Source organism: Glycine max, chromosome 15, assembly GCF_000004515.6.
Source record: "Glycine max cultivar Williams 82 chromosome 15, Glycine_max_v4.0, whole genome shotgun sequence".
Classification (NCBI taxonomy): Eukaryota; Viridiplantae; Streptophyta; class Magnoliopsida; order Fabales; family Fabaceae; genus Glycine; species Glycine max.
The window spans coordinates 2,308,959-2,329,365 of NC_038251.2; the positions used below are offsets into that span (position 1 = coordinate 2,308,959).

The 20,407-nt window shown below is 32.4% G+C and overlaps 2 protein-coding genes across 3 annotated transcripts; both read left to right on the forward strand.

Moving 5' to 3' along the window:
* The first annotated feature begins 3,118 nt into the window (after positions 1–3,118).
* Positions 3,119–8,102, forward strand: LOC100814047 (uncharacterized). The gene is made up of 4 exons (XM_006597155.4): positions 3,119–4,925; positions 5,163–5,474; positions 5,775–5,866; positions 6,937–8,102. Exons 1-4 carry the CDS (start codon positions 3,939–3,941, stop codon positions 7,802–7,804), a joined length of 2,259 nt encoding a protein of 752 aa, XP_006597218.1. The 5' UTR covers positions 3,119–3,938; the 3' UTR covers positions 7,805–8,102.
* Positions 8,103–16,728: 8,626 nt separating this feature from the next.
* Positions 16,729–20,407, forward strand: GLYII-9 (putative hydroxyacylglutathione hydrolase). Of its 2 annotated transcripts, none has more exons than XM_006597004.3 (8): positions 16,729–16,911; positions 17,320–17,502; positions 17,645–17,848; positions 18,462–18,585; positions 18,706–18,806; positions 19,276–19,350; positions 19,445–19,543; positions 19,748–20,264. In XM_006597004.3, exons 1-8 carry the CDS (start codon positions 16,864–16,866, stop codon positions 19,892–19,894), a joined length of 981 nt encoding a protein of 326 aa, XP_006597067.1. In that variant the 5' UTR covers positions 16,729–16,863; the 3' UTR covers positions 19,895–20,264. The 2 variants fall into 2 exon arrangements, with proteins under 2 accessions (XP_006597067.1, NP_001242566.2); NM_001255637.3 differs by having other exon boundaries at positions 16,732–17,035; positions 19,748–20,407.

Below are 20,407 nucleotides of genomic sequence, written 5' to 3' on the forward strand. Positions count from 1 at the left end.
TATATTATTAAAATGTTTTTTGCATTTTTCAAACCTTATTTTTTTTATGAATTTTATAACTTCATTCTAGAGTAAGAAAGTTTATACAATATGATTTGCATCTGCAGGTTTTTCTTGTGCAAATTATGCATATATATTTTCATTATAAAATTTGTGATTTTTTTGAAAATCTTTCCACATATTTTTCAACAAATTTTGCTATAATTTTGACAAAAATATTATCTTTTCCTTGAATCTATTAAAAAATTCATAGATTTTTTACATGTTCTCAAACAAAAATTGTTTTTTTTTATATATTTTTTACTCCAGAAGAGAAGGGGAAATAATAATTATAAATAAAACAAATGTGAGAAGTGCTATTATTCAATTGATTGAACATAGTAAGTAAATGTTATAATTTTTTTTATATTAACTTTAATTCTTACGGATAAAAAAATAAAATAAAATAATATTTTGATACCATAAAACATAATTAATATTTGAATATTATCTTAAACGTATAAAACGATGCATGAAAAAATTACTATTATCATAATCTTAATTACTATAGTTCTTCCATATATTTTTTTCAAGTTTCACCACTATGTGATAACACGTATATCAATGTAGAGTATAAGGTGCGTTTAGGTTAAATAACTTAATTAAAGGTGTAATTCTAAATCTCATTTTATTTGATGTTTTACTAGATAAAACTTGTCTCTATTTTATTTTCATTTTACAATATCAACGAAAAATTAAATATTTTTTCCCATTATACTCTTAATAATGTGTTGTGAAGTGAAAAAATAAAAAGAAGTATAAATAAGAAAATTTTAATTAATACGAGGGATAAAATATATATTAAAAGATCACATAATAATTTTTATTTACGATACTTTATACCTTAAATATCAAACAAAATGCTTGTTTTCCTTATTGTTAAATCACAATAAAAATTTCCCAAGACGTTGATTGTCAAATATGAGCAATTTTTTACTTAAACTTTCAACATTCAAAAGTCATATTCAACTCCAATATCAATTGTCAAATATTAAAAGATTATAAACTAATTAAAACCTTGACCTTATAATGTATGAAATGAGTTACACATTAAAATTTTATACAAAATTTCAAATTAAAAATTAAATGTCACATGCTCAGTTTAAATAATCTTGTAGTCTTATAATATTAACTATGCATGCATTGATAACACAATTAGGATATTCTCTTTTGAGTTTTGACTTTAAAAAGAAAACAACCCCCACCCCCTCCACCCCCTCCAATATCCTCCTGTCAAATGTATTATAGTTATTTTAGGTTTAAATGATAATTTATATCCTTAATATTTTTAAATACAGATTCCTTTTTTTGTTTTTCGTTTTGTAAATGCAAGTTATTTACCTTAATTATTAATTAATTGCTAGATTATTGGTCAACTGTTGGATATAATGTCATTCACATGCTGGGTATAATGTCCCAGGAATGTGTAACCAACGATTTGGTATCTAAAAATGCTAATTAAGTTCACAAAAAAATGTAAATGCAAGAATATATACCTAACATGTGTAGCTTTATTAAAAAAAAAGTAACTTTATTTATGAATACAAGTATAATAATATAAAAAGGTATAAATTTTATTTGTTTTTAATTATAATTATTAATACAGGATTGCTTAGCCAAACAAGGTTCAAAAGAATTGGTAAATAATTAAGTTCTTTAAGTTTATTTCCAGGGGTTTGATTCTCCTTATCAATAATTAGTATTAATATGTTATGTTAGTGACAGAATTTAAATCCATAACTTTCTTATCACTTCAACACTTATGTTCCTCCTCCTTATGACTCTATCTAAATTTACAGTTATAAAATATAGATTAAATGATCATTTAGATATTTTATCTTTTTTTGTTTCATTTAATCATTTATTTTAATACTATTTAAATGACACAGTTGATTATCTTAAACCTTTTAAGTGAAATAAGATATCAAAATAAATTTTGTAAATGATAAATGATCATTTTAAACCTTTTAAATAAGATAAAAATAAAATAAAATTTAAAAGATAAATAATTATTTTAAACAAAATAGATCAAGTAAAGGATCAAATGGTTATTTATCCTAAAAGTTGTCCCTATCAATCCACTAATTAATTAATTAATTATACAAATAATCTATAAATAAACTCGATATAGTTGAGCAATTAATTTCATCCAAATTTGTTAACAAGATAAACAATTAATAAACTAATTAAAATTCCAGTCTATACATCTTGATTCTGGACAGTAGCGGAAAAGGAATGTAGGAACAATTCAAATTTTATATAAAAAAAATTAAAATTCTTTTATTTATTAAGTTACTATTATTTTCTCTATACAGTAATTCAACCCGGCCACGACATTCCCAATCCCAACCTCACCAAACATTTTTACTAGCAATGAATAAAAGCGCATTGCTTCCACACGTTTTTTTTTTTACTAAATTAATATTGAATTTAAATAAACATTAAAATTAAAATAATTTGAATTTTAGATTATTTAAAAACATGTGGAAGGATTGAAAAAATTACTCGGGTTTGATTCTTTTCGTGTTCAAAATTTTCTTAAGTTAATAATATGATATGAGTTTTTATCCAATAAATTAAAAGATATAAGTAATTTATAATTCAAGAGAAAAAAATACTATTAATGTTAGAGGGTGTTTGTTACTTTTTATATATATTTTTTATTTAGAAAAACATCTCCAAACAAAAATTTGTTTTAGATGTAATTTACTAAAAAAATTATATATTATTTAATTTAATTCAATAAAGAAAAAGGGCCTCTAAATTTCATATTATTATTGATAGAAAAAGTATTCATAGACTCCAATGTGTCATTATATATTTAGTGAGAGAAATAAAAGAAAGAAAAAATATTATAAATATTATGATATGATATAATAAGAGAGATAAATAGAAAAAAAATTATAAGTATTAGTTGAGTCGAGTACCTCTCTATTTACTAAAAATAATATAGATAAAAAGACACAAGTCTCCTACTAAATGCTTTCGGGAGAGAATCTCAATTTGTGTTGATTAAAGTGTAGAGATTTGTATATATTATTCATTCTTATTTATACTAGGAGGTGACCCGTATTTTGTTGGTAGCCGACACACCCCATTTACCTTGGTCCTAACACTAACGCTACCTCGCACATGCACCCATTTGCAATTATAATCACATTTGAGTCCCTAACTAGCACAGTACCCTTTTGTCCCTCTTAGAATCAGTTACAACCTTTGGATTGAGTGGCTTGGCTATACCTCCATACGGTTGAACTGCCCCCACAATTCCTCTGGTGTTCCTTTCTTCAATCCAACCAAAGAGAGTTGAAGAGGAGCATGTGTTTGTCAGACACTGACATCTCTTCGCGTATCAATCATGCAATAACCTGCCGTCAATTATAGCTTTTCTTCTCTTCACTCCTTTTTTTTTCTCCCCCTTACCTTTTCACTCACTTTTTCTTTCCTCTTCCAAAATTCATTTCTGTTTCATTCCCTCTATTTTTTTTTCTTGCCGTACCAACCCCAAATAATCTCTGGAATTTCCACCAAAACTTTGGCGCAGGTTGTTAATTTTTATGTACACCTAGATGTACAGTACAACAAACAAGCCCCATCTCTTTAATTTTTTTTTTATTTCATTCGATAATATTAATTATATTCCTGTTTAGTGAATACTGTCTTATTCCTTGGTTTTTGTTCTCCATTTGAAAATTGCTACCTAAACCAGCCTATCGAAATCTGAATATTTTCCTAAACTGAATTTCTCTGTCCTTTTTTGTTAACCTATGAATTAGGCCGTATTTTTGTTAAAAAAGAAAACCAATTCCCCGGGGTTTATTATAATTTTGTGCCAAGTTTGTTTCGAAGAGGGTGTGTTCTTGTTGGAGAATGCATATTGAGGGTGGTGGGGGAGAACAATGGCGAATCTGGTACCGGGGGTGCTTCTGAAGCTTCTGCAGCACATGAACACGGATGTGAAGGTTGGTGGTGAGCACAGGTCTTCGCTTTTGCAAGTTGTGAGCATTGTTCCGGCACTTGCAGCAGGGGGTGAGCTTTTCCCAAATCAAGGTTTTTATCTCAAAGTCTCTGATTCCTCTCATGCTACCTACGTGTCTCTCCCTGATGAGCATGATGATCTCATTCTCAGTGATAAGATTCAGTTGGGTCAGTTTGTGTTTGTTGATCGTTTGGAGGGCGCTTCTCCTGTCCCCATTCTCAGAGGGGTTAGGCCTGTTCCTGGGAGACACCCTTGTGTTGGAACCCCTGAGGATATTGTTGCAACTCATTCCCTTGCTTTCCTTGATCATTGTAGTGACAAGAATGGGGTTTCTTCTGGTGCCGGTGACACGGATAGATCGAAGTCTCCGAGGAAGGTGTTTGGTGGTGGGGTTGGGGAGAAGGAGAAGAAGGAGAGAGTGAGATCAAATGTTGGTGGTGGGAGTGGTAAAGAGGATGTGCAATCCAGCAAAGCAAGTGCTGTTTTCGGTAGGAGCAAATCTCAGCCTCAGCAACCTCAGCCTATCAAGCCTGCACTCAAGATTCAGGTGAAGAAGGAATCATTGACTAGATTGAAGTCTACCAATTCGCGGTCCATTCCTTCGTCACCGAGTAGTTGCTACTCGTTGCCTAGTTCTTTTGAGAAATTTGCCAATGGGGTCAGGCAGCATCAGGCAAAGGTTGGGGCTAAGGTGGGAGTGGCGGAGACGGAAAAGTCTGTTCGAGGGGCTAGTAGTTCGGTTGGGAAGAAAATTGTGGTGGGAAATCCGATTAGAAATTTGGTGCAGGGAATTGAGCTGGGGACTAAGGCTTTAAGGAAGAGCTGGGAAGGGAGTATGGAGGTCAAGACTAAAGAGTCTTCCAAAACCAGGGTTGCATCCAAGTTTGATCCTAAGCCTGAAGCAAGTGTGAGTAGCCATTTCTCCGTTTGAGCAACTCTTGATGTCAAATGCCTAGGCATGTTGGATTAAATTGTGTCATTTTGTATTGTTTTTCCTTCAAAATTTTATGTGGAGTACTCTGCTATATAGTTTAGTTGGTGTCAATATCAGTCTGAGGGACCTGGATTTCATTTCATTACCTCCATGGATTGAGTCAATTAAACAATTATAAATTTTTTTTTCTTTCATTTTATGGTCTACCAGATTCCTAGAAGGAGAAGCATTTCAAATGAAAAGTTGCTATCTAAAGAGGAGAGCAGGATCCAAGCACCAACAAAGCCCTCTAAGGAACAACATAAGATTCAAACGCCTACAAAGAAGGCTAATGCTAATGGAACTGTAGAGGAACCAGAAAAGTCGAGTAAGCAAAGAACTTCCATCGGAAAGAAATCAGCAGAAGTTTCTAACAGTGGACTCCCTGGAAACTTGGTCAAAGTTGCTGTAAGTAATAGAAAAGTGACAGATGGAAGTGTTCAATGGGCATCACTCCCATCATCTATTTCAAAGATTGGAAGGGTATATCCATTAAGAACTCCTTTGCTTTCGCATCTAACTTCTTTGATTCTTGGCTAGCACAGCATATATTTGAAAAAAATGGTTTCATGAGTTACATCGAAACAACTCAAATGAGTATCATGTTAGATTCATAAATACTACTAAATATAATAAGTATGCCACCACAGGTATAAAATTGGGTTATATGATTGTTCCTAACTTATATCCTTACTGCATGATTATATGGCATACTGAATCCTTCTGTTCAGATGAGAAATTCTTTAACTGTATTGTTTTGTTCTTATTTCACATTTGTGACAGGAAGTAATGAAACACAGGGATGCGGCACAGATGGCAGCAACTGAGGCTATGCAAGAGGCTGCTGCTGCAGAGAGTTTACTGCAATGTCTAAGGTATGAATACATTCAAATCAGGACAGTAACTATAGGCAATTAATTACGAATATTTCCTCCTTCATTGTCATTTGGTTAGAGCCTCCAATCCAACAGCTGCATTAGCTTATTAATCATGATCTTGCACCCATGATTTACAACACGGATCTAAACAAATTTAGTTGTGGGGGCAATACTCATTTATATATTTGTGGGTCCTTCACCTTATAAATGAACCCTGTTTATGATTTTGTAGTATATATTAAGAAAAGTTAAAAAGGTTGTGGGGGCAGCTGCCCCCACACAGCCTAATTTTGATCCGTCCCAATTATAACATTCCTACAAGGCTGAAACCATGTGCTATATAAATTAGAACTTTATTTTTCCTTACTGAAAACATTGTACATTGCTTTAGCAATCCAACTGGACCTTCTTTACATCTCCTCTACATTATCTATGCTCCTTCATTCTCGATGTTCATTTTGGCTATAGATAACCCATATGTAGTTAGGGGTTTAGGGTTATTCTCTTTGAACATCTGTGTTTTCTCCATTACCCATTTCCATTGAATGGTAAAAATTAAGAGGTGGATAAATGAGTGAGTAATTTTAAGTTTGAACTGACTTGTAGAAAGGAGGAACTGCATGTGGAGAATGTGACCTTTTTTAAATCAAATTTATGCAAAGCTAACCAACTCCAGATCATGTAGTTTGATTTGAAGGGATAATTTTGATGTTTAACTATTATGTGTAATCAAGTCAGAGATTTCTTGGACATTTGTTGGAAATATTTGAACAGAAAAGAAAAGAAAGAAAGTGTGTATGAATGCTATCCATGTTAATTGTTATCAGAATTGGAATGTAGTTTGATTTGAAGGGATAATTTTGATAGACATATCATGTATATATTTCACATTTTTAATGGAAACTTTGCAATTTAACCCATGGTAAGGTACTGAATATTCAGCAGGACTTCAGGTTTATCCATAAATATAGTTGTTGCTACATTTGATAGACTATTATGTTGGAATGGTCTAATTCCATGCTACATACCAAGTTGTTGCTGACACTTGTTTGTGATGTTTCTGGCAGAACATACTCGGAGCTAACTAATTCTGCTAAGGAACATAACCTACAGCCAGCAGTAGAGCAGTTTTTAACTCTTCATGCTAGCCTGAATAGTACCCGAACAATTGCTGAATCCTTGTCAAAACCCATTCCAGATGGTTCATCTCCAGATTATGAAAGGAGCACAGTGGAAGAAGCGCTAAAAGTAAAATCAGATCGACAAAAACAATCGGCTTCCTGGGTCCAGGCAGCCTTGGCCACCAATTTGTCATCATTTGCTGTTTTTACTAGAGAATCTCAATCATCCAAGCCTCCAACTTCAAGCAATTCTCAAAATCAGAAGACTGTTGTGGGAAGTCAACACATGTTAGTCCTACACAATTCCAGTGAAGATGCTTCATCAAAAGTTCATGCAAAAACTCGTCTGACAGCTTATTCCAAGCATGCCTCACTAGGAACTCTTCGCAAACCAGGTGATGCGTTATTAAATGGGCAGAAGCAGCTAGTGCAACCTCCCCCAGAATGGGTTAGAGGAAATGGTCTGAATGAGGTAGTTAATTTGGCTGAAATGTTACAGTTACAGTCCCGAGACTGGTTTTTGGGATTTGTTGAGAGGTTCTTGGACAGTGATGGGGACACTACCTTGTCTGATAATGACCAAATAGCAGGAATGCTCACTCAACTAAAGAGTGTTAATGATTGGTTAGATGAGATAGGATCGAGCAAGGATGAGGGAGAATCATGCGAGATATCAGCAGAGACAATTGACCGGTTGAGGAAGAAGATATATGAATATCTTCTTACACATGTTGAATCTGCTGCTGCTGCACTCAGTGGTGGATCACAATCGTCACCTCAGGTCCAAACAATACAAAGTAAAGCCAAAAGGTGAATGAGTACATAGCTTAGCTTAACGATGCATGGGTAGATAGGCAGAGTGGGACTAAACTTGGTTATTGAAAGTTGTCCAAGGTCCTCTTTAAATTTCACTTATTTTTTGCCCCCTCTTTCGTCTGTTTGTACATAAATCCTACGTGGGGTTTGAGGTATAGATGGAGTCTAATTATTTAGTAGGGGAGATAGCAAACATGATTTATGAGGATATTTTCTTTCATTTTTTCTGAATATTGTTTAGATGAAATTATACAATTGAAACAATGGAAGATATAAGCAGATATGATCTTTTCTAATGCCCTTCTGTTGCCAAAGTATAAAAGCTTGAAGCATACCCATTTCATATTTCACTTGTCAACTCGCAATATCATTGATTTGGGTTTGTCTTTTTGGCACAACCGTGAATGGCACTTTCATGAAGGGAATTAAGTACCAATCACACGCAGCATCTTAACTGCTAGGCTGCATCAGGACAAATGACAAATGAAAATCTCTCTTCTAGTTCTAGATTTGCCCCTTTGGAACTTCTCTCTTTTAACTCGGTTGATAGTATAGGTTGAAGATGTTAAAAATTATAACTAGAAACTACAGATAATAAGATAAAATGTAACACTATATATGACATTAAGTGATATTTGTTCCACTAATTGTTTCGTGATCAAGTTAATGACTTATGACTTCTGAAGTAGAGCTGTTTAGCCCCAACATTACTGCATCAGTCGTCTAACCAGAAAATAGTGCAATCTTTTACCAAGTGAAGGATGGTTATTGGCTGCAGGAACAATTCAAACGTGCAGCACAAAGTCTTATCATGGAAGAATGAAGCACAACTTTGTAAAATTAACTTTGGTTTGAAGATATCGAGAAAGTCAAAGTCAAAGGATGATAAGAATGTATGCAATGGAATTTTTCTAGTAAGAACATGGAAAACTGAATGTTGCTTGCTGGCCAGTGCCAATCGGGCTGACCCAATTTTGATTTTGACTTCCTTATTCTCAATAATCATCTCTCCTTTTAGTTGTTAAGTGTTTATCTAAAGTGGAATATTGCGGTTTTTGCGTAAAAGAACATTAAAAAAATGATGTCCTAATCAAAACAAGAAAAACACCTTTATAAAGTCTCAAATTTTATTCCAATGATATCCTATTCAGCGAAAACCTCTTTATATAAGAGAAAATGATATCCTAATCAAAACATGCTCCTAGTCAAACATTTTGGTGGTCAGTTTAGCGTCATTCACTTGATCCCGCAGTCAACGACGGAAGACTTGTTCATTTATTAAAATTTAAATAGAAGTTACTAAAATTTCATTCTGTCTTACTCCATTCAATCACTACTTACCAATCCAAACATAACTAATAAAATTGAAATAATGTTTTTTGCTAATACAAATATGTATCAGAAACTTCATTGCTAAGAGTATAGGCTTCTTGCTTCCCATCATATTTTTCTTCACTAGTTCTTTCCCTTTCTATCAACTCAGGCAACTCTTTAATAAAAAATTTCTGAATAATTTTCCTAATGCCAATAAAGGTGCCACAAGCTGTGATTGTTAGCTGTAATCACTTATCACAGGTCACAGGAAATAGTGAAAAAGAAGATGGAATAAAAGCGGGTTAATTTGTTTGCTTCTTATTTTTTAAAACTATTTTTTGTTTTTAAAAATTAAAATATATAATAAAAAAAATATTTTAATAGGATAATTTTTTTAATACTTTTTCAAAATTAATCTATTTTTAAGTTTGTAAAATCAAAAACATCTTTAAGTTGGTTCGATTTCCTACCTTTAATTTTCTCTTTCTATGATTATTCTTATTCTTCTCTATACTTTCACATTTTCTTTTTCCTGTTTGTATTCCCTAAAAAGTAGTTTTTGAAAATTGTTTATAAAATGTTTTTCCAAAACTAAAGATGGAAAACACAATCAAATGCAGCCCAAATCTATTCTTTCCGATTTAAGCATTTAGCCACTTATATAATCTAACAAAAATAAGAGCGCCCATGATATGCAGAATTTTTATTTTTAAAACATAAAAATGTGGAATAATTATAAACAATATATAGAAGTATAAAACCACATGTGTTTTAAGAAAATGCAAACAATGATAGTTCAAGAGCTTGGCACACCTAACTGGAAGTGAAGCAGCCTTCAAGAGCTTGGCACACCTAACTGGAAGTGAAGCAGCCCTGCTATCCCTCTACTGTCAGGAGCCCAACTAAGCATGCTAAGACATGTCCCAACATCTTGGTGCCCTCACTCGAGTTACAAGTTAGAGTTACACAGCTTGGCGAACTAACACATATGTCAATGACGGTATCCAAATACCGGGCTTGAAGATAAATCATATCCCCTTGTATTTCTTTTCCTTCTTTTTCTGCCTCTTCAAAAGCTTCTCTTTTTTTTTTTTGTAGAATAAAAAAAAGTGTTTGCCCAAAGACTAATTGCTTCAGCACTGTTTTAATCTGAGCCTTAGCAGAATAAAGATTACGTATAAAGGATCGAACAGCAAGAGATGAGGATGAAATTAGAAGGAAGGTGAGAGATGATAAATATCGAAATAGAAGGGTGTTTTTCCTCCTTATTGTTCTCCACTAATTTGTTCACGGCTGTAGTTTTTTTTTTATTTCTTTTTCAGTAGAAGGTAGCAGATTAGCAGACATTCATTTGAAATGTTACTAAATGATGGACTTATCGTCCTTAATTTTATCCTTCCTCTTAAGTTTGAGAGGATAAAGAATGGTGGTTAAATCGATATTGTTTTCAACATATTGTGCTTTTGTAACTTAATTCCTTCTAATGGTTTGGCGCAAAAAGTGGTCTTGCAGATCGCATAGAATAATGTCGGGGTGACTAAATTATTTAGAGATAATAGAAAGAGGAAGGAAGCAACATAATAGAACACAATTTAGAACATAGGACGGGGAAGATGGAAGTAACAATCCAATAGCAGTAATTTTGCTTTTGGAAAATGTTTTGTGAACACAAAATTGGAATAACGAAAAGCTGTTTCTTTTAAATTTTGAAATTTATTATTAAGATGCATGTATATGAAAAAGATAAAGAATAAGCGAGAGATAATACAATGTCAAGTATTATGCTCATTTGCTGATGTTTGAATAATGAATGAAATTGTTTGTGTTTTCCTTTCTTGAGTCAATCACCAGACCTCCTAATCTTGTTTGATAATAATTGATGAGTTTATGCTCACTTATTGCATGAGTTCTGATTTTGAAACTTTTCTGCAGCAAGATTCCTATGATGGCATTGATGATTATGTAAGCCTGCATTTGTCTCTCTTTTCTATTTATGTGGATGGATCTCGAAATACTTTTTATTGTTTTCCATATTTCTTGTTATGATGTATGACGCATGATTTTCTTTTGCTACTAGTCTACTTGAGATGGGATTGAGTTGGGCCACTGTCCCCCTGTCCCATAATTATATCCATTAAGAATCTTAGCTCCTTTTTGTTAGAAAATAAAATAAAAATGAAGGAAAATAATATACAGTCTTAAATTAAATAACAAAATAACAGTAGCAAAATAAATTTAATTGACAACACATGAATAATGCATTATAACATATAATAAGCACAAGAAAAAAAAATTAGGGGAAGAAAGATATAGCCTGGGTTGAAGCGTGTAAACGCTATCCTTAGAGAGAAAACGTCCACACTGCACCGGTAAGAAATTCTGATTGTGCTCCTCTCCCAAGATATGATAACCCGTTAAGAAATTCTGATTGCGCTTCTCTCCCAAGATATGATAACCCGTTGGTTCCGATCGTGTGCAGCGAAAGGATCCCCGAACCTTATGAACATCAATGCTCTTACTCTCAAGAAATAAATTATTTTATAAGAGAAGATATAGAAAATTTTGGGAGAAAAAGATGAGACTGGAGTTCTGTCATCTTTTTAGAAATGAGGACAGAGAACAAAATATGACCGTTGGAAATATGACCGTTGGAAACTAACCTATAGTTGTCAAAACAAATCTAACAAACTAGTTGACTCATTAAAACAAAATCTTAAGAAAATCTAAAATAAATATTTTATTTTGTAAAATGAAATTAATATATATTTATAAATTTTAAATTAAAACACAAAAATTTACCAACACTTTTCATATGTAACTAAAATACAACCTAGAAGATATTGGCGAAAAGAAATATATTAAGCTTATCGAATTGTGAAAATTATGTCTAAGCCTAACTCTATTAGAGACTTCATATGTGGCTGTGATGCACCAACAGCTACATGGGCACCAAAAAAAGAGAATCTTTTACAAGAAGATCAATTAGAGAGTCTGATAGTAACCTATAAAAATGGTAAACTATGCAATGACTAAAAGTAAACAATGAGACAACACCACGTTATGAAAACCATTACTGTGATGAAATATGACAAAATATAAGTCAGTTGTTGAGAATTCCACAATGTTCTAAGGCCTTGATACCATATGATGGGGGTAATTGTGGCATGCAACAACGTTTTATGATTGTTTTACATCGTAGATTTGCTGCATTAAAAAATGCTTGAAACATGTCAATTTTTAGTTTTCCCTAGCTCCAAGACTGAATGAACTTTGAGATGTGCACCATGATTGTGGCAAATTATGCAGCAAGAAAATCTTTATCTCCACCTTTGATTGTGTTGTACATCGTACGACCCAAGCTGCAATTGTACTATCCGTGCCTAACTGGCAACTGTAGTGGATATGGACATTAACCATAAAGTTGACTAGAATCATCGATCACAGCTGCAACTTCACTGGTCGATTGAATTGAACTCTCTCTTACATCAGATAATTTAAATTTACTTCTGATAAGAAAAATATGAAATGTAACAATCCATCACTCCTTTATTCATTACACAAATTCTAAGCAAAAGCTGAAAAGGTAAAAGGCCAAATGAGCGTAAACTACAAAGCAATAACAAAGTGTCGGGGAGTAAAGAAAACAACATTCTTCAATTATTAGATTTATGATTCAGTTAACTCTCTCCCTCAGTGTAGCCATCTCATTTCGGACTTTCCGCGATTAAAAGGAGTTAAATATATTTTTAATTCTTTGTTAAGGTTTTTTTATTTTTGGTTTTTTAAAGTTTATTTTTTAAAATTTTAGTCCTTATAAGTTGACAATTTACTAATTTTTGTTTCTTTTTAAGTTTTTTTTTATCATTTTTAAATCTTTGTAATTTATATTTTTTAATTTCATTCTCTTTAAGATTATTATTTTTCATTTGTAATTTAGTTTGTGTTTATATGGATCAAAATGTAAATTTATATAGACTAAAAATAAACAAAATATTTTACTGAACTAAAATTAAAAAAAAATATAAACTTACATAAATTAATTTTAAAAAATTAATTTACAGGAAAAAAATAACTGATTTATTGAGATCAAAAAGATATTTAAGTTTAATTAAAATAGAAAAAATAACATATAAGATGAAATAAAAATAAATAAATAATATTTCAATTTATATTATTTCATTTTTAAATAATGAAAATTAATGGCGCTCTATTTAATTCCCTTTTACTTATTTATTTATCGATAAATTTTATCTTTAAATTTTATGATTATAATGAACCCAAACATAAATTAATGGATATGTTTATCCCTTCACTTCCCTTAATAAAGCGGTCGGTATGGAAATAATTACCCATCCAATTTATTTCCCTTTCACGCCCCACGCCAAATTTACGTAACAGAGTTCCATTTACAAACTTTTTACGTAAATGGGTCTGTTTTCAAACAATTTGCACAGGGGTCTCTTATTTGCATGGAAGCCGCTGTTGGCTTTGGCGGTAAAGCATGACCCGTCAGTGACAATGGCGATACAGGCTGATACTGTCATTGACACTGACGATACGAGCTTACATGGACACCAAATCGCTGGTCCCATTGGTGATACGAGCCACGTGGAGTGCTTGCCGCAAGTCCAATTGGCGAGAGAGGTTGCGCAAATTTCATTGGCGATACAAGGGTGCTCTCGCCAATGAAATAAAAACCGTATACTTGCCCATGTTTGCCACTTTGCTTGCTCGTGTACACGTTTTCTTGCTTTAGCGTTAACTACTATGAAATGATATAATGATAAAATGATTATATATTGTCTCGTGTCCACGCTTCATGATTTACGTTTCACACGTGTCCTATTTCATTTGATGATTATATTTTTCCAACAATTTCCATCATATCGTCACCGTCATGCACATATTTTTTTTTCCATTTTTAGTTAGGAGTAGATTTATTTTATTTGTGATTGGCATATTCGGCGAAGAAGAAAAAACAAGATAGAAAAAATGAACAAAACAAGAAAAGAAAAGAAATTCATTAGTATTATTTGATTTGAAAAAAGAAAAATATTTTTTCTTCATAAATATTATAAAATCAAAATGCATTGTAAGGATAATTTTTGGAAAATAAGAGAAAAAAATACCTTTTTTGTTAAATTAAGGATTATTTAAGTCAATCTTTATATAATAGAGACACATGAAATATCATCTTGTATTGAATTAATAATTAATGATTTCTAATAATGTAATTGCCAAAATAAAAGAGACATGACAAAAAAAAGATATGACCAATATTATTTCCGATTATATATTTTTATAATCTATAAGGAATCTATTATGCTATTTTGAAAATTATAAATTTGATTTCTTATTTTTTTTGGTGATAAACCAACCAAAGAACTAATTACCTCTGGGAAAAGAATAGAATCAAAATTCATTTTTAAAGCATTTAAAATATAATCCTGAGCAAAATCATGAACTACAAAATCATAAAAAAATAGTACCCTCCATAGCATTTATTGATTCAGTAAATTTACAAATATATTTTTCAACATTCTTTTATTAATGGTTATTTTCTCTAGACGCAATGATCTTACGTGCGAAGCTTATACGGAATATCTCAGATAAAAAATTTCATTACGCGTGTTGAAAATGCAAAAGTCTCCAAATTAAATATGAGCACGAGACCAACATCACCTTTAGAATACATAAAAAATGCCGAAAACAAAAACAACCTTAAACTACATGAATTCTTTTACTTGGTTGATCATTAACAAAAAATAGGTGGCACCATGTGGTGAACTAAAACAGGAGAAAAATATGGTTTTGGATACGCGTCTTTGATTCGGTCCTTGTATCGCCAATGGAATTTGCGGCACCCTTATATATCGCCAATGGAATTTGCGGCAACCTCTCTCCCGCTCGTATCGCCAATTGGACTTGCGACAAGCACTCTACGTGACTCGTATCGCCAATGGGACCAGCAGTTTAGTGTCCATATAAGCTTGTATCACCCGTGCCAATGGCGGGATCAACCTGTATCGCCATTGCCACTGACGGGTCATGCTTTACCGCCAAAGCCAACAACGACTTCCATGCAAATAAGAGACCCTCTGTGCAAATTATTTGAAAACAAATTATTTGAAAACAGATCCATTTACATAAAAAAAAGTTTCTAAATGGAACCCATGTTAAGTAAATTTGCTCACACCCCACTCTCCAACTTGGCCCAAATCCACTCATAATGTCAACCATGCAAAATCTAAGTCAAAATTATTATGTTCTTTAAAGAAAGATTTTAAGAATGATCCTGTTACTATAGAATAGCATGTGTAGATTTAATGTAGGGTAGGCTTTTTGTAATGTAGTTACCCGTTGTCCCACCTTTTTCAACAAAAAAAGCTATTTTTTTTACCTGTTGTCCAATTCCGTAACAAATCTTGTATAAATATGTCCCTTTCGCCAATATAAAATCACTTTTATCAAACAATACTTAGAGCTTGTTTAGCAAGAAAAAAATTGGAAGGGGAAGATTTGTTCACCAAAAAAAAAATGGCAACGGAAGAGAAGATAGAATTACTTTTTGCTGTTTGGTAAAAGGGAGAGAATAAATAATTTTAAAAATGACAAGACTCGCTATGTTATTTTTCATTTATTTTCACTAATTTTTCATTTCTCTTTATCTTATCTTCATTTATTTTTTCTGCCAAACATCTTGTTTTATTTCTCATATATTTTTATTTACTTTTCTTTTATTTATTTTATATCTCTCGTTACTTGGTAAATGACTTATTTGGTAAATAAAAAAGGACAAAAACTGCAAAAGATGCCTACAATTAGAAGATACATAATGCAAAAGCGATGCCCTCCCGAACAATCTTTTTTGTTTTGTTGTTGGCATTGAATTATTTTGTTTTCACCTTTAGCAATGAACGAAAAATGTTCATCACATAAAGTAAAGAAGAAAAATTCGTTGATGCAGCAATTAGGAAAACTATAGAGGTTTATTCACTAACAAGTCCGTTGTTACAGTGGTACTTTATTCAATCTTTTTAATTAAAATTTTGAGTTTAAATTTTACGAATTAAAAAAAGATAAATAATTAAATTTATTTTTAAAAGTGAAAGATATTATCAAATTAATTCTTAGAAGACAAAAGATTTAAATTTAATTATAAATATATAAAAAAAATATGACAAATTAATCTTACAAATAATTTAATAACAAATCAATCCCTAAAATTTATAATTTAATATTAAATTCATCATAAAAAAATATAACGTATTATCATATTAATATTTAAATATTACAATTTAAAAATAAAATAATCTCTCAAATTTAATAGTAAAACTAATTTATTATACTTTTTATATTCAAAATTAAATTTATATTTGTCATCTTTTAAAATTAATTTATCACTAAATCACATTTTTAATCACAAATTTAACTATTTATTCTTAAAAAATATGTTAAGAGATCTCGAGATTAGTTAAAAAAAAACTAGAGAGGATTCAAGGAATCTTGGGGAAGGAAAGCGTTGAGATTAGTTGTCCACGTGGCATACATTAAGAAAAGTATGTGGTGGTGTGATGCATAAATAAACTGTCATTAATATCTGAATGTCTTGGCTCAGAAAATAAAATGAATAATGAGGAACATGAAGAAGGGGTGGTGGTTAGGGAGAGAAAAGCAACTTCCTTTTCAACCAAATAGTGCCAACCCACTCTTTAACTATTTCCCTTTTCAACCATTGCTTAGATGCTCTCTAAGCCTTCATCTGCTATGCCCACTTTTCCTTCTTCCATGGTTTGCCTCTCTCTCTCTCTCTCTCTCTACTCTCCTTTCATTTCAGAAATCATGGGGAAATAAACATAATTAATCTCCGAAATAAACAAAACATTTTTCGTGACATTCGATGAATGATATGAAGGTATTTTGCTTTTGGTCGCCGCAACAAATTTTATTGTATGATTCGGTCTATTGTCTATCTCTATCCTTTGTGATTTGGAATTAATTGACTTTGATAAATATTGCAATATAATTCTGGAAACAGTTGCGTTTATATGCATTATTTGTTTGTTTGCTTCTTGGTTTGTGATTATAACCTATCTGCAAGTGTGTGTGTGTGTGTCTGTGTCTGTTTTACTTGATATTTTGGGTGAACAAGTGACTATTGACTATTTGGTAATGGAATTTCATTGTTGTCTTTCTTAGGTGAGAAGTGGGTTGTGCGTGTGGCCAAATGTGAGACAACTTTGCTTTAGAAAAGGCATTCTATATGGGTTTATGCGATTGTTTTCTACTCCGTTGAAAACGCTGCGTGGAGCTAGCCGCTCGCTGAGAGTGGCTCAATTTTGCAGTGTTGCCAATATGTCTTCCTCATTGCAGATTGAATTGGTGAGAGCGGGTCTCTTATTAGTTTTCAGTTGCTGTGGTCCTGTTGGATTATAAATAGGTCACCCGTGCTGATAAGTTTTCTGAAGAAATATGCTGAAAGCCTAAATTGTGACTTATTGTCTTTAAAAAAAAATATTGTTAGGTACCTTGCCTGAAGGACAATTATGCATATCTGTTACATGATGTAGATACGGGTACAGTTGGTGTTGTTGATCCTTCTGAAGCTGTGCCTGTCATAGATGCCTTGAGTAGGAAAAATCGAAATTTGACATACATACTCAACACTCACCATCATCATGATCACACGGGTGGAAATGTAGAATTGAAAGCAAGATACGGGGCAAAGGTATTTATATGACATTTATGCTGAGATTTATTATACATTGTATTGATATTCTCTGTGTATTCCGGTGACATCATTTTATAATAATAATAATAATAATAATAACAACAACAACATCGATGACGATGATCATAATAATAGTAGTACTGTTTAAAATAGCAGATCAAAAGTGAGGTTACACCTTGCTCTGTTTGTCTTTCTAACTTTTTATCATTTTCGTGGTACAGGTATCTTTTATATCTTCCCGTGACAAGTAGGAATATCTTTTGGTTTTTAGGATTAAGAGATTACCTTTACCTTTTAAAGGATAAGTTCTCTTGGTACTTTGTCCAATCTAGCATTCGTGTTAGACTCAATAACTGTGAAATTTAGCAAAATAAATTTTTGCAAATTTGATTTGATTAAATATTGACAATTTGACATATTAGGAACTTTGATGATTGATCAAGTACTTTAGAAGAGTGATTGCTCTTAGAGTGTTACTTTGTGTGTTTTTATGTTATGCCTATTTAAGCAAAAGGTCTGAATTTTCTAAAAGCAGTTTTTTGATGTATTTTTTATATGCTTACTAGTTACTACTTTGTGTAGATGTTAACACTTCCATGTTGCAAAACAGGTGATTGGTTCAGGAACTGACAAGAAAAGGATTCCTGGCATTGATATCCACTTGAACGATGGTGATAAGTGGATGTTTGCTGGCCATGAGGTGCGTGTAATGGACACTCCTGGTCACACCCAAGGTCACATTCATGCTCTATTTGCATTAGTAATTCTTCTTAATATTGTAAAGTATTAAAAAAATCTGGTTTCTTTTATGTGGCTCATTTTTCTAGTGTTCTATTTATTTATACTGTATGCAGGCCATATAAGCTTCTATTTTCCTGGATCTGGGGCAATTTTTACTGGAGACACTTTGTTCAGCTTATCATGTGGCAAGCTCTTTGAAGGAACCCCACAGCAGGTTGTTTTAAATTGTACTTGTCCTTTTTTCTTCTTTTTTTTCTTTTAAGGTTTGAGATTTCTATCCAGTAATAGGTTGTTGCATCTTTGGACGTGCCTTATTTTTATATCTTGTTTTATCCCCTTGCCAGAAGTGCTTGAAATTTTAAATACCCGCACAAAGCAACTTGTTATTGAAATTACTATTAGATGAGGACTTTGTGAAAACCAGTATCCTTTTTTATAACTTGCAACTTGTGAATGTAAATGCCTTGATAAAATATGGTACGATTATTTACAGGAATAGATATTTGGTTTGGTTATTGTTACACTAATGTTTTTATTTTTAACTTGCGTACCTTTTGCCAAATAATGTTTGGCTTTGTATAAACTGTGTTGTTGCTGATGCAAAGTGTGTCAAGCCAGTTTACTTGATAAGCTTGTAGTTCTGGTTGCATCTTCAATTATTGAGAATTTCGTCCATGTTGCAGATGCTATCTTCTCTTAAAAAGATCATGTCTTTGCCAGATAATACAAATATATACTGTGGACACGAGTATACATTGGTTAGTTACATTTACTCTTGTCCTTCATGTTCTGTGCTTCCTTTTCCTGGCCTAAGCACTGCGACATTGACTTTTTTGCTTTGGTGTTTGGCAGAATAATACAAAGTTTGCATTGTCTATCGAACCTGAAAACGAGGAACTTCAATCCTATGCTGCCCAAGTAGCTTACCTTCGAAGTAAAGGCCTGCCCACGGTAAGTCTTACATTGTTCTTCTTTTTAATTAATGTTTTGAAGTGTCCTCCCTCCATCTTCCTCCCCCTAATAACTCTTCTTAATTAATCTTATTCACTAGTCACATATCATTGTTACTAACCTTATACATCTTTCTTTGTCTCATTGTGTGTTTGAACCCTTTGCATTTTGCTTGAACCAAATTAATAAGTACTGGTTGTGCAGATTCCCACCACACTGAAGATGGAAAAGGCTTGTAATCCATTCCTTCGTACATCCAGTGCTGCAATCCGGCAATCACTAAACATTGCAGCCACAGCAAATGATGCAGAAGCCCTTGGTGGCATCCGGCAAGCAAAGGATAATTTTTAGATTTTTGACTTACAATATTTTGAACGTTTGAAGAAACTTGTTCTATGTAGGGTAGGATATAAATCCATCCGTGGAATAATATATGCTTGATGCTATGTTCTCGATGTATATGATTTCAGAAATTTTGGTTCTATTTGGAAGTGTGTGTACTTGGTGCCTAAGAAAGTTGTGGTGCGATTTAGAGGGGTACAATGCACACATGACACTCACTCAGTGTTCTGTTCAGTTGAGGATGTGTGGCGGGAAGAAGGGTAGCTAGAAGTTTAAAGTAAACTCCTTGTCCTTGGCCAATGGCCACCCACCCCACTTCCCTCAGAAGAACAAGAACCTTGTAAATGTATGGGTCTGTACTCTGGACTTAGAGCGCGTATATTTGGCTTCTTCAGGATCTATCTGCAAGTCTCAACATACAAATAAAATAAATCAATTAGTAATATAAATTATACTATTTTATAAATATTTGGTGTATAAAATTTTCTCTGGTGTATATACTATTATTAAATATATGTGTAA

What these genes read in the sequence shown, in the direction of transcription:
- LOC100814047 (XM_006597155.4), top strand. Translation starts at nt 3,939, where the DNA reads ATGGCGAATCTGGTACCGGGGGTGCTTCTGAAGCTTCTGCAGCACATG. An exon ending in CTATTTCAAAGATTGGAAGG is followed by an intron (nt 5,475 to 5,774) that starts GTATATCCATTA and finishes CATTTGTGACAG; the next exon opens with GAAGTAATGAAACACAGGGA. An exon ending in AGTTTACTGCAATGTCTAAG is followed by an intron (nt 5,867 to 6,936) that starts GTATGAATACAT and finishes TGTTTCTGGCAG; the next exon opens with AACATACTCGGAGCTAACTA.
- GLYII-9 (XM_006597004.3), top strand. Translation starts at nt 16,864, where the DNA reads ATGCTCTCTAAGCCTTCATCTGCTATGCCCACTTTTCCTTCTTCCATG. An exon ending in TTGAAGGAACCCCACAGCAG is followed by an intron (nt 18,807 to 19,275) that starts GTTGTTTTAAAT and finishes TCCATGTTGCAG; the next exon opens with ATGCTATCTTCTCTTAAAAA. An exon ending in GAAGTAAAGGCCTGCCCACG is followed by an intron (nt 19,544 to 19,747) that starts GTAAGTCTTACA and finishes CTGGTTGTGCAG; the next exon opens with ATTCCCACCACACTGAAGAT.